Source organism: Coturnix japonica, chromosome 1, assembly GCF_001577835.2.
Source record: "Coturnix japonica isolate 7356 chromosome 1, Coturnix japonica 2.1, whole genome shotgun sequence".
Taxonomy (NCBI): Eukaryota; Metazoa; Chordata; class Aves; order Galliformes; family Phasianidae; genus Coturnix; species Coturnix japonica.
Genome location: NC_029516.1, coordinates 35,062,763 through 35,076,903, shown reverse-complemented (window position 1 = coordinate 35,076,903; position 14,141 = coordinate 35,062,763). Strand labels below are relative to the sequence as shown.

The following is a 14,141-nucleotide window of genomic DNA, read 5'->3' as shown; positions in this document are numbered from 1 at the left end:
TGTAGATACAGAGAAAAATTAGTGTCCATAGAAGCCTGTAAAGATATTTGCCAGTAGGAAGGAAGAAGGACAGCAAAGGACAGATAGCACAGAGAAACTGGCAAAATATATGTATATATATGTATATAAGATAATGCGACAGTACAGGAATGAATTATCTTGGAAAAGAAGGATAAAGTCTTATCTTTGAAGTCATATAACCAAAACAGTACAATTAATATATCAGATTCAGCCCATAGAAAACTAAGTTGGCAAGCTTAAATGATTGTGCAGTACTCTTGAAGTAAGAAGGTTTGATGATGAAAGGAAAGCATGGGGAACTTATGAACTAATGTCACAGTACTACAAGGAGTAGCTCTGGGCAGCCAGGTCAGACGACTGACATGCTCAGCATGGGTGCCAGCACCCAGCATCTGCTCAGATTTTTCCCAGCGAGGATATGTGACAGTGTCCTTGTAGCCACAGCATCAAAGATGTGATGACTGCTGAAAGAAATTATATTCACCTTGAGTGAATTGTTATTGGCATTGACATTATTCTGCAGGTCAGTAAAGCATGAAGTTACCATTCAGTGACCAAAAGTAGTTGTTTTCAAAAATAAACTCTCTCTAAGTTCCTTAGATGCAATCTGATAATTTTGGTCTCATTATTTCAGCAAGCAGCATGAAAGGAGAGACACAGACATATAAAATAATATTCTATATACAGTTAGAAAAATGTTACAGCAAATATTGATATTTTCAGATGTGGGTTTCCATAAAAACAAACCGTGGTCCAACTGAACAGCAAAGCTCCATCTACTTCAAGGCAAGCCAGCATTTCACCTCGCTAATTCAGCAGCTGGATTCTTTTCCTGTGTACATATATAGGAATAAACTTTTGTCTATATGATACTCAGGGAAGAAGAATGTGCTCTGAATGCTTGCGTTCAAATATTTTGCATGACTATTCACATCGTAAGTGCTCATGCAGTCAGCTTAAACATTAGTGGGCTTAGCAAGAAAGCAGATGGACTTACATACCAAAGCACAAATTGGGAGAATTCTGAACAAAAGTGCATTTGAATAAATTACACACAGAGTAATTTAATGATTAGCAACTTATCTGCCAATAAAGAGCGAGCACTGAATTTAATCACTCTTTTTTTGTTCTACTACAGAGTTCTTATTAAAATAATGTCACTCTTACTAAACTTCAAACTGCATCTTGTCCACAAACAGCCTCCAAGACTACATATGCAAAAGCAACAAAATCATGTGAGAAAGGAAAAATGCTTAGGAAAAACAGATCTGATGTTTGCAGCTGTATTCCTAGCCAGCCCTGGCAACCCAGTTGTGTGAGAAAGCCAACACAAGTGTCAAAAGTCTCAAACAATCAGGTGCGGTGAGACTGAAGGCTATGGAGGAAACAGCTGGGTGGCAATGACCTACTGTATTGACATACACAACTCAAAGTTATCTTGGGGTCCTTAGAATTTATAGATAGCAGAAGGATGTATCAGAGAGCCTGCATGTGTCAATCTAACTGCCTTCCGGACAAAAAGCTGCTGATCCACAGAGCAGAATGTGTGAAATACAGAAGAAAGCAAAGCTAAAGCCTGCAATCCAGCAGACAAGGGCAAATGTTAACCGGATGATTAATTCATAAGTTCCACCATCTTCTGCAGATATTCATCATCTTACCCTCAAAAACCAGTGCTGTTTCATACCCAGTGATTATATAACATAAGCATAGAAGCAGTATACTATAGAAAAACATTTTACTCTCATGTAGAATTTCTGACAAGGAATTTACACCATTTTGACTTTTATCTGATCACTATTATAATGGAAACGTTCCTGATGTACAACATTGTGTACTATAGAACCATGATTGACAATGGTTTATTGTCAATCATAAAATCAGCCAAAGACCGATGGTCTCTTATAAATAGTCAAGTTTTAGAACACAGTGATATATCGCATCTGCATCCACACAGCAAACCCGAAGTGACCCTCACCTTAACAACTCATTCAAATTTGTGCTTGAACTACTTAGATATTCTAGACACACTAAGGAGACCAGGCAATGGGAAACATGGAGGCACGAATCGTTGTCACTGATGAATGAAAGTATCATTCAGTAATTTAGGCTGATATTTTCAAGTTTATTAGTGACAAAAGCCTAAAACCAACTTCTTCATAACCACTCATTTTATTAGGCAAGTTATCTTGCCAAAATGCTTCATGACATTCACTTGTGAATAAGTGAATAAAAGAACATTCTTCAAAAAAGTATACTTGGGATAAAACTGAACAAGGGCATCCACCAACCTTTGCTGGAAATATCAAGACCTTATAAAAGGGAATACAAAAAAGATGCAGAAGTTTGCCAACCCATCTATAAATCTAGGCAGCCAGGGGAGGTTTTCAGGCCAGCACATGCATAAACCATCTTTAAGGATCATATTCTAGATGTGCTCAGCTGCCACCATTGAGAAGAAAGAGATGGTTCTAATAGCTATCAGGACTTTTATTCAAATAACAGCCTTTAAGTGTATAAGCATAGATAAACCAAAGAAACTTGAAATTCTCAACCTCAGATTTGAGAACCATTTGGATCCATGTAGTCTGTTACTTACTTTACTCACTAGTACTTCAGTAGTACTCAGGACCAGATGTCTTGGAAATAAATGTGGATCACCACAGTAACTGACTCCCATTAAGTCTCACGCTAATCACTAATAGATCTTAAGCTGTTTAAATATTGAAACAAGATGTTCTGTCTTTCTCTCCAGTTTTTTTTCAAAGAGTCAGGAAATACAGTTCTCAGCAGGCAATGCTACCTGTATTCTTTTCTTTTTTTCCCCTGAACACAATACTTGAAAATCTAAAATACTTTTCATGCAATATCCACTAAAGAACAGCATCAAAGTGTAAACAGAAGGAATCTATTTATTAAAGATAAATGAGTCAGCAGAAATCACATTGTGCTGAAAAGTTTTATTCTTATTTTCATGTTCCACTTGTGTCACAGAAAAAGGTTGTTCATCATATCTGGAAATCAAGAAATGAACAGTCCAGTCTGTCTATTGGACATCTCTGAGATCACCAAAACATCATTTGAAAGGCAGAGAGAAAGGTGACAAAGAGAACTCCAAGAGAAAAATTAAGTGACAAGACCAAAATCCCATGGGAAATATGTGGCAGTGATTAAAAAGGAAACCAAATGTTCAGAATCCCAACCCTGTGCTTTACCACAAAACCAACTTTCTTCATTAATACTGAACTAATGCAGTAATTAAAAACAAGGGAAAACCGAGTACATACATTACATCTATCTTGCTACTGTGACAGTTCTGATTGCACTCAAGTGTCCTTAAATTAAATGTGAAGCAACTACAAATACATGTTTAACCACAGTTTGGTCATCAACTCCACAAACCAGAAGTACTAGCAAAGCAAGAGAGGTTTTTTTTAATAATCAAGACTGTAAGCAGTCTAAAAATGCTATGGAATCTTAATTAAGAAGAACTTTTTTATATTAATTTAATCATAATGAAACAGAGCTAGATGAAGGCTAGGAAGGAGTTCCTTGGAGAAGAGAAAAAACGTAGGTACTTCTCACTGGGAAGCTGCCTTTCAGGTTCTGCAGCAAGAATAGCCAGATCATTTGGAAAGTGAAAAGAAAATCAATTAGTTGTTTTAAAGGAGTCACCCTGTGGGAATAAGTGTGGGTGTGAGATCTCTTTGTAAACTTCATAATATAATGTGAAGCAGCCAAGATTTCTCTTTTTTTTTTTTTTTTTTTTTTTTTTAAGTAACTGCAGTCATGTCATTGCTCTGTTTATGGGCTGCTGGGGTGATTTTTTTTCTACTTGTGATTCTACTGATCCTTATCAGATTGTTCTGTGAAATTTACTGTATCATCAGCTTAACATTAATATTTCAGAAACAGAATATTTATTCAAACGACAACACTGAGCAAACAATATTTACAGTGCTGCTATATAAGTTCAGTGCTGACAGTAACAGTCTATCTCTTACCCAATCACACCCGAGCTGTGCATGCAGCCAGTTTCTACCACATTTTGTCCAAGCAAATTAACATATTCTGAGAATTCAGATGTGCAGGTAAAGTTTCCAACTAACCTTGCTATCTTCCAGCTCCTGGGTTTTCCCTTGAAGTGCTCTTCTCTCTCCAAAATCACAGGTTGACTTTAAGGTGAGCTGACAAGACAGCATCGAGCTCTCTGCCCCCGTAAGCTCCAAGGACTTTGGTGAATAGCGCTGCGTGCCGGTGGGGCCAAGATTTGGTATTGGGAGGGCAGTATGAACAGGTTTTGACCCTACAGCTGGCTGTCTTAGCTTGGAGGCAACCCCAAGAACAGGCATGGCTTCTCTAAAAGTATCTTCTTTCTGCCAAAAAAAAATGCTCCTGACTTCAGCCTGGTAGAATTCAGCAATTCCGGTACAGATACTTTAAACAAAAGTAGCAGTCATCTTTTCAAAAAGTCCTTAAAACAATAATATTACGAGTTTCACAAGGAAGCAAAACTTCTCCTTCATCTCTGCCTTCTCCCTCACAGACACTCACACGCGCTGCTCAGTGAGTCAGTGGCTCTGTAAGACTAAACACTCCTTTGGGGCGTGAACTTTTCTTGAAGGTAACTGCCACAAAGCTGCCTGTCTGGGATTAAAGAACTCGTAAATTTGCTTTCTCTTCTTCCTACAGCATTCCAGGTCTGCACGGTAAGTGAATGAAGGACGGGAGAGAAGGAGGCAGAGAGGAGATGAAATCTCCCTGCACTCCAACTGTCAAAACAGCTCTGAGACCACAACACTGGAAGCAGAGACCTCTTCCTGACTGCATAAATAACCAGCCCACAGCTTAAAAAAAAAAGAAAAAAGCAAGCCTCTTTTTTTTTTTTCTGATGAAAAAAAAAAAAAAAAAAACCCCTTTTTTTTTTTTTTGAAAAAAAAAAAAAAAAGACCTGAGCGGTGGCCAAAGCAAACAGCTGTTGGAAGAGTTTTTATCCCGGAAATAATCTCAGCAATGAAGCTGTTTGTCTGATTCCTGGCTATTTTTCACTGCTGACAACCATGAGCTAGAGTGTTTCATTCCCCGTTCCTCCCGTGAAATCAGGTTAAAATCATGCAAGAGCGTGGCTAGGAACAGACGCTGAATCACAGCGCTGGTAACGTCTGCCTGTGCTATGAAAAATCCATACAAAAACACAGAGCAGGATATAGGAAAATCACGAGCATTGTTAGGAGATTTAGTCAATACAGTGTTTCAGGGCACTTTTTTTCTTTCTTTCTCAGTGGTGGTACTAACGTCATCTATTCAGTTTTAACACTTCCCTTTCTAAAAACATTTAAAGCTCCATGAAGTGCACGTCCAATGCATCACTTCTGCTTGTTGTTTATAGTCATATTCTTTCTGGCAACCTTGAATCCTTCTATAGGGCAACACACAGCAGATAGGCAGACAGAGCAAGCCATAAAATGAATCACAGTGGATGGTACCAATTGCTGAGCAGCATAAATACTTGCTTAAAAGGACAACTGTAAATTCCTTTGAGCACCTACAGCAGGGAAACACATTTTAAACTGTGATGTATGGGGAAAAATAAACTGTACAAAAATGACACACTATTAAGCTCCTGTGGGATTTTATCACCCACACTATGGGCAAAAATATTCCATGCTTTTACTGTTATCTCTTCCAAAATAAAACACAGAGAACTGAATGCTATTCTGCCACTCATACATGGTGTTAACCTGCTCTACCTGAATAGCAGACACTGTTCACACTAAGATGTAAGCTCAGGGGAAAATAAGAGTCTTGAGGATCCAAGTTGAGGATAAAAAGCATTTAAAAGAAAACAGAGCAGATAAGAAGCAGACTAGAAGGAAACTCCTAGGCCATCTTTTGAAATCATTTGGCATTATAAAACTACATTTCCTCACACAGTATTATCCTCAACCTTTCATTTATAAGATCATGATGATAGCTATGAATCAAGCATCCTATATTGACTATCCATTCATGCTTTTAGTTTAAAGGAGTAAATCTGACCTTGTTTAATAATCTCCTCTGTTTCACAGTGTGTACTCGGAGAATCAACAAAACCTATTTCAGCATCCTCTGCTTAGCAGTGAGCTTTACACACGACTGCACAGAGGTACCTTCACTCCGTTTTGGACAAGTTCAGCACACTGGATCCAGCACTCTTCTCAATGGACAGAATATTCTCGTTCCAAGTAGTGTTTCAGGTCTTGTGCAGAGCAAAAGGGAAAAAAGCTCCTTGTGCGGTCTGCATTTGTTCTGCAGCACCATAAAGCACTGCAGCTTGTTTAAGTTTCTTAGACACAACTGTTAACACTTTAGAAAGGGCACATATGCAAAGGCTGAAGTGGACCACAGGAAAAGAGGGATTTATCTGATGCAAGGTTTGAGGAGATGAAAAACCCTCATGAGGACTGCTGACCAATGATCAAGACAAAGAATAAACTAGAGTCATGAGGCAGATACTTTCTTAAATAGAACTTTGCCAAAAAAATGTAATTGAATCTTATTACTTCTCAGGGTTATAATTTTACAAAGTAATATATTATGGCAATCTTGCTGCTCTTCTTTTGAATATGAATGATGAGGTCATGATACCCACAGCCTCTTTTGCAACCCATTTTCCCAGCACAGAAACCCTAGAAGTAATAAGCAAGCTAGCTTACCAGGAGAGAGTCATCTGCAATGCATAACCAGAAGGGTTTGGAAACAATGATGTGAAGCTGGTGTTACTCTTTCAAGAAAATTATTACTCTTTCAAAATAATCATCAATTATAGTATGATTACCAGGTCACTGCCATCAGCTTTAGAATCCCATTTTTCTAGATCTTTGGCAACAATATAAAACTGAATTGCTTCTGATCTGCAAAGATATGAAGAAGAACCTACAGGATTATTTGCAGGAATCATTCCTGATTTCTGCAAGGTAATGGAGGAAAACAATACCTATATTCCATAGGTAAGAATGCATTTGCAGGCCTGGTTACAAGTCTAGCTTTCCTTTATTTATTTTATCTTTTTCTGTCCTCTCTCATTCTAATTCTCAGCAAAAGATAAGAAACAAACATCTGTTGTCCTTAGAGATCACTTACCCACATTTTTCACTAGAAAGGATTTGCATACCTCATGATTACTGCGGATTTTATAAAGAATATCAGGGGAAAAGAATATTTAACAGCTAAGTTTCAGCCGTGTTTTCCATGTGAACCATAAAGCAAAGCATAAAGCATCTGTGGACAAAGTGCAGGTAATATCAATGGAGCTGGACAGACGACAGACAACATCTCAGGTAAAGATATCTGCATTGCTCTGAGAAGTGCCCTTGAGGTACTGGAGAGGGATGAATGAGGTCTGTGAATTTGGTGGGGTTGTTCATGGTAGCTGTGAGGTGGGGAGCTAGGAGACCGGCAAGCCAGGCTGCTATGGAGAATCCAAAAAATGAAGTAAGATGGTTTAGCTATCTGTGAATGGCACCTAAAGGGAAAGAAGGCCTACCTATGAGAAACCAGGGGGAGAATTGTTGCTAGAAGTATCTGTGAACTACATGAAATAAAAACCAGTATCATATTATTGGATTGACTAGCATGAAAGACAGTAGTATTGCTGGCAGGATAAAGAAAGTATAGAGTAGAAATATATGGCAGATATGAACAAGGGAAAAATATCTTGATTGTGTGAAGCAGATAGACACATATCAAGATAGGGTTGACAAATAAGCAAGGCTAAACACACTGAGAACTTGCAGGTTTATCATTTACCCACTTAGATATTAATCACCTTAGACACCCTGATGACAGGGAGGTAGAGGATTCTATCTAGTCTCAAGAAGTGGGATAGGCAGAGATTATGACTGAAACCCAGACACAAGTGAAATTAAGTTTTGCAGGAAAGTTCAGAATGTTACGAGGAAGCTAGAAGACATCTGAGCTTTCAAAGTAAAGTGAGAGCAAGATTTCAAGTGGTATGTTAAGCAAGAAGATAAAACTTAGGAGAGACCTAAATATGAGAAAACAGAACAAAGTTCATGATGCAAACCTTCAAAGTCTTATCAACAGCAGTGGCAGCTCAGTGAGATATTGAAGGCAGAACTGCTTCTTTCTCTAATAATGATCAAAAACGATGACAATATAGCCATGAAGTACAACTTTGGAAGTACAAAGCAATCAAATGTTTTAGCAATAGTTATGAGTTAATGTACCTCAGAGGAAGACAGTATGTGTGCATTAATGATAATTCCAAAGTCCCTTTAGTATTTATTTCACACAACACATGAAATCCAAATAACCTCATAAAATAAGGTATCTGTTAGATGTACTATTGAGGTGAATTTCTGTTCTGAAGACTTACTCTGAATAATTATCTACAGTACAGTACAAAACTTCAACATAAATTGTCTTTCCCTCATTGTATCTGATACCAGAGTTCCATGAAGGCTGCTCCCCTCTCTAATCCCAGACCTCAGACAAACTGCTTGCATGAACTGAACAGACAGCTGGCAACATCTCCCAGACCACAGGAAATATCAAGAGAGGGGACACCTGCCTCAAAAGTGGAGCCAAGAGATTTGTTTGCTCCTTCTGGTCTATGATCTTCAACAAGGAAGCTGTTGCATATGTCCTGGGTCAAACAGGAAATGTCAGGGGTCCAGAGACTGCTGAGGTCTGTTCTGAGCCATTTCCATACTTCATCCCACTGGTTTAACAGCTGTGTCTATAGCTCACACGAGCTGGGATAACTTCTGAAAGAGTTTGAATGGACTGATACAATCACCCTATTTTGTGAGTACTCATTTCGGGTTAAGAAGCCAGTATTCCCCAACTAGAAACAGCTGGGGACAGAACTCTTGGAAACAATTACAGAACCTTTGAAGAAGAAACCAATTATATTAAAATATTATATATAAATATAAATATATATTTATATAAAAAATTTATTTCATAAACAAGGTAAGTCAGGTTTAAAAATGTTAATACAATAATGCTGACCTAATGTAAGAAACATGCCGTATTTGGTGTAACAAGGTATTTTCAATCCATCAGATAATGATCAGATAAATTATCCAGCCATTCCTCATGTTCAGAGCATAATCCTACCTACACAGCAGAGCTTTTTACAAGAGTTAGGCAATTCTATTAGTCACGAAGATGTGTAACAAGTATTTAATCCTATCTGCAAGTATGTAATGCTACTGAATAAACTGCTATTGTTTTACTTAACAGTTTCGAATTCCAAGAGATATATAATCCAAAACACAGTTATAGTTGATGAAAAAGGTGCATCCGGCTTCCTAAAGGAAATCCTTCTGCCTTGGCTGAATGTTTGGGGAAGTTTTTCAAAGAGAACAACTTTTAAATAAGGATATCTATTTATCCTCTGAGTAACTTGGCCCTTCAAAGATCAACCAGGAGTAATGGTAAATGACCAGATCTTTTGTAATTCTTTGTAATTCTTTTGTAATTTTGTAGTTCTGTTTTATATTTTCAGTATCTTCCATGAGGTGATTTCAGACATTTACACACACACATTATATGTCCTTGTAAAGCATGTAAAGTACATTAAAATCTTGTGAAGTGGGTGCATGAAGTTAAATGCCCTTCTGAGGACTACGTGGGGAGTCAATGCCCTCTTTGTCAAGTAGAGATTTTCTTTGTCTTATGCATACGTGTGGGTTAAAAATGATAATTATTTCTTTGTTGCTATGCACTGTATTTAATCATGGAGTGTTTGGCTCAAAGGAATCAAGCTTAAATACTATCGGATTGGGAAATGTAAACAAAAATGCTGTAAGAACAAGAAAGGGCTAATACGCTATGTAAGTATTTACATACTGACCTACTGGCTACACCATATGGCCAGCTGGTAAAGCTTAATGAAAACATCAGCCTTCCTCTTTGGGAGGTGGAAGATGGTAAAATAAAATAAAATAAAATAAAATAAAATAAAATAAAATAAAATAAAATAAAATAAAATAAAATAAGGCAATGTATTTGTTCTTTTTTTTTAAAGTAATTGAAGCAAATAACAAAAGCTGCTTACTCCCAAATCTGCTGTTAACTGTAGCTAATAAGGCAACTCTCCAGTAACATCACCCTGCACAAGGTAGTCTAACAGATTACACTCACTGTACGAATCCAAATATTAAGTTTTCCTTTCTCTCTTCCTTGTATCCTCAGTTTGCCATTTACAAACTCCAGGCAGCAATGTCCACATCAGGCACGCTGACTTCTTTAGCATCCCTCTGGCAGGTATCTTTCACCTCTTTCATTGTTGCTATTTTTTCCCACAGTTTTCTATCTCTGCAGGGATTTCTGACTTTGTATCATCTTTGGTGCACTGTGGTGAGTTATTGATTCCAACTCTTGTATGCCTGGTATCTTTACATTTTAGAACATTATAAGTGCATACCTTCCCTCTCATATTGCCAAAGTAATGTTTTTCTCGACTCTAAGAGCATTTAGGAGTGTTCCAGCTCAGTCTAGAGTTATTGGAGAAGTGTTTGAGGTAGACAATACAAAAGCAGACATTTCTAGAACTTAGGATTAAGTTTGTGGGTTAATCAAAGTCATTCTGATTCAATACTCAATGTGAACTCTTCAGAATTTTCAATCAAAATTTCCTGACAACATAAGCTTACTGTGAAATTTTCAAACTGTAAAAAAAACCTTAACTTGTTAAGGTAAAGCAATTAAACTAAACAGGAATCTGCTAATTATCTAACATCAGGGAGCTGGCAAGAGTGAAAATATGCTTTTACCTTCTGGAAAGGGAAACTTGCCTCTTACAAGCACCACAATTCTGATAGAGGGTTTTGAAATCAAGCAACATAGCTATGCTGGCATTCAGTCCAGGATTTAAGTAAAAAACTGTTCCATAAGGTTCTCATTGGTCTATTAAAAAAAAAAAAAATTAAAAAAAAAAAAAAAAACCTTAAAAAAACCTTAGAAACATCTGCTACAGTCATGAGCAGATTCTTGGCCAAGTGCGGCAACAACAGTTACTGGCTTTGAAGTCAATCAGCTTCGCTATCACCAGCAGACACCCCTGCAGTCAATGGAAATTACTGCAGAGAGAGTTTGGGGGATAGGAAGAGAAGTTTCTTTGCTAGAAGTGGATGTAGATAGCCGCGGAAAAAAAAAAAAAAAAAAAAAAAAAAAAAAAAAAAAAAAAAGAGGTTTTATTTATTTATTTATTTTTAATAACTATTGGGTAATTAAAAATTAATTTTCCCATTGGGATGGAAAGGTTAGGAATACCTGTTTCCAGAAAACAGAAAACTACGTTAATACTTAAAGAATATTCCTTGAAAACCAAGATGGATAGATTTGCAGGTACTGGCTTTGATATTTGACCTTAAACAAGTGTGAGCTGCTCCACAGCTGGAGAAACACTTCTGACTCACAATCTGCTGTCTACTTCCTTCTTGCTTTGAGACTAGTAATTTAATGTTGGCTTGTATCACCCACAATTTAAAATATCTACTGTGTTAGTTTTCCCATCTCTCCTCATCTGCCTCCTCAGATCTCAGATTTTGATCTAAGGTGCAAGTATTGCATAATATTGTCTGTTAGTTCTCACTGCTTAACAGCATGGGTGAATGATCCAAGACATGTTTTTGATTTCCTGCTACTACGTTTTGCTCTCTTTGCAGATAGACATAGTATTTTATTTCATTTTTTATCAAGTAAGCCTCCTTACACTAACAAATTATTGTAATTTTGTTTAGTTACATACATACTTCACATTTACCTGCATTTCCTATGATTTGCCATAATTAGGAAGACACTGGCTGGCATTTTACAGGCAACAGTGCTTAGTATGGATGAACACTGTAGTTCTTAGTGAAGACCCTCAAGATCATCATAACATCACCCTCTCTGCCACATTTCCCTTTGAAATTTGGTGTTTACTTTACTCTGACACCAGAAGGATATCCTAGGAGAATCATTGCTCCCCATGTGCTTCTATCTCCACACACTTTCTCTGCATGTCTTCCACTGCAAGTAGTTTGAAGCAGAATACTGAGTGATTAATCTTCACTATTTCCTAACACGATTTTAGATCTCAAATTCTTAGGTGAAGACCAAATATCATGAAGTATTTTGAAGTCACACTACGACACTTTTTTTGGTATGCAGACATGATCTCTGCCAATGTCTTTGGATTATAGGCCTGCTCTGATCAACTAGTTATAATAATGCTACATTGAGTTCACACTGTTTAGCAGCATTTCTTCTCCAGAGCTCATCACCATAGTCACTGTTGCTTCCTATCTCTTATCTTGTGCTTTGATAGCTTGGAGGTCTTGCAGAGAGGTCACTCATTTCTATATATAAGAAAAACCTTGACCACATACATTTTGGCTATATGAGAGTGCTCTTTTTCAAATAAATACAGGTCCAGTGCATACACTAAAAATCACAACTGTCTACTTTTATCTCCTGTTGACCATATGTGAACATTTCCTACATTCAGCCTTGAAAGCTTGTGCTTTGCTCTGCTCTGCTGTGATCAGAGCGTGCTCCAGGCTAAATACTGAAATGAATCCTGCATGTCTCTAGACCAAGCCTTCCAGTTTTGTGATCAATAGGTGTCAAGGATGAACTGCTGTTTCTTGTTATCAAAAACCTCCCACCTATAGCATGCCATATACCTTGTGCCTCCTTAACAGAAATCTGATTGTACACTACAATAGCAGCTTTTCAGGTCAGCAAACTTTTCTCAACTCTGCTCTTTATACAGATACATAATTTTATCTTTTGTGTCTATCTTTATGTACATATGAGAACATATGTTTAACATGTCTGACAGTCATTAATGCCCTTTGAGCAATTCACCTGGGTTGTTTTATCTTCCACAAAAAGAAAGCAATACCCAATAGCACACAGCTGTCAAAAATAACTTCAAATCCTGCAGATGTTGGATGCTTCCTTCCTGCTTCTCAGCACACTGAGGAGAAATATTACCTTACAGATGTGGCATGTAAAAAACAGGAGGCTATCATTATTTATTATATTGGACTTACCTTCAAGTAAGCAAGAAACGTACTGGATGAGAGATAAATGATAAAACTCCTCTCCCAGCTTTCATCCATCAGTGAAGCTTTTAGAACTGACATATGTAACAAGCATATGGCAGCCATAAAAGCAACATCAGCATTCACAAATTAAAAAAAATAAAATAGAAAGCCAAAATAATTTTATTCCACCTACAATAAGCCTAGGATGAGCTATGAACAAAGCAGAGTTTTATCAAAGCCAGAAGGGAGACTAAACTGGTTACTTAACTGGAGCAGCCAGTTAATAGATACTAGCTAAAAAACAGCAAACACTAAATTAACAGCCCCAGTGAACACGTCAGCAGTACTACACATACTTTCCACGGTGACAAAATCCGAGGCCATTATCTACAGAAAATGACTTCAGTAGAAATTCTGTTAGCATCACAGCCAACAACAACTTTGCTGACAGACACAGAAAGGTTTTCAGAAGGTACAAAACTGCATAATTCCAGGTACTTCGTTCACTCAAGTGTGAGACACACCAGTAAAGCCTCACTCTACATTTAGAAAAGGTGTAACTAGATGCCATACATTATTCCCTTATTGTTTTCTTTTACTCTCTTTGAAAGTCTTATTTTTCATTCCATTCCCTTCCCTGCACCCAGTGAGAGAATCTTCTTCAGAATAAGAACAAGATGTGTAGGCAGTATTTATTTTCTTTTCAGAAACCATCACAGCACAGCACAGTACAAACCACCTGAGCACTGCTGGGATCTGTCCCTAGTAGAGTACTCAAAAGAGAAAACTGACAACTTGTCAGAAGATTCCATCTTTTTCTGAAACCTGATTTAATTTGGGAAAGCCCTCTCTCTTTCCAGATCATTACAGGACCATAATATGGGATTTTGATTCTGTCTTTTTCCTCTTGTTTTTCTTTGATTGTTTCCTGCTCACTCACACTTTGCAAGTCTCTGTTTACTCTCTCAGGCTAAAAGCCAGTAACTTTTTATTTTAATTCCCATCTTTCTTTTGGTCTTCTGTGGAGCTTCATGACTCCACTATGAGAACTTCCCCCTGCCTTAGGCAATAAAG

General features: G+C 37.4%; 1 protein-coding gene across 14 annotated transcripts in view; it reads right to left on the bottom strand.

Moving 5' to 3' along the window:
• Positions 1 to 14,141, bottom strand: part of NAV3 (neuron navigator 3) — a 492,511-nt gene that overhangs the window by 240,695 nt on the left and 237,675 nt on the right. For 6 of the 14 annotated variants that reach the window (XM_015857027.2, XM_015857035.2, XM_015857101.2 and 3 more), the window contains exon 1: positions 4,131 to 4,835. The exons of 1 other annotated variant lie outside the window; for it this stretch is intronic. In XM_015857027.2, coding sequence (XP_015712513.1) covers positions 4,131 to 4,373 — 243 coding nt within the window. In that variant the 5' untranslated portion in view covers positions 4,374 to 4,835. Of the gene's footprint in view, positions 1 to 4,130; positions 4,842 to 14,141 lie in introns of those variants that run through there. 7 more of the 14 variants (XM_015857055.2, XM_015857088.2, XM_015857118.2 and 4 more) reach the window with 2 other exon arrangements.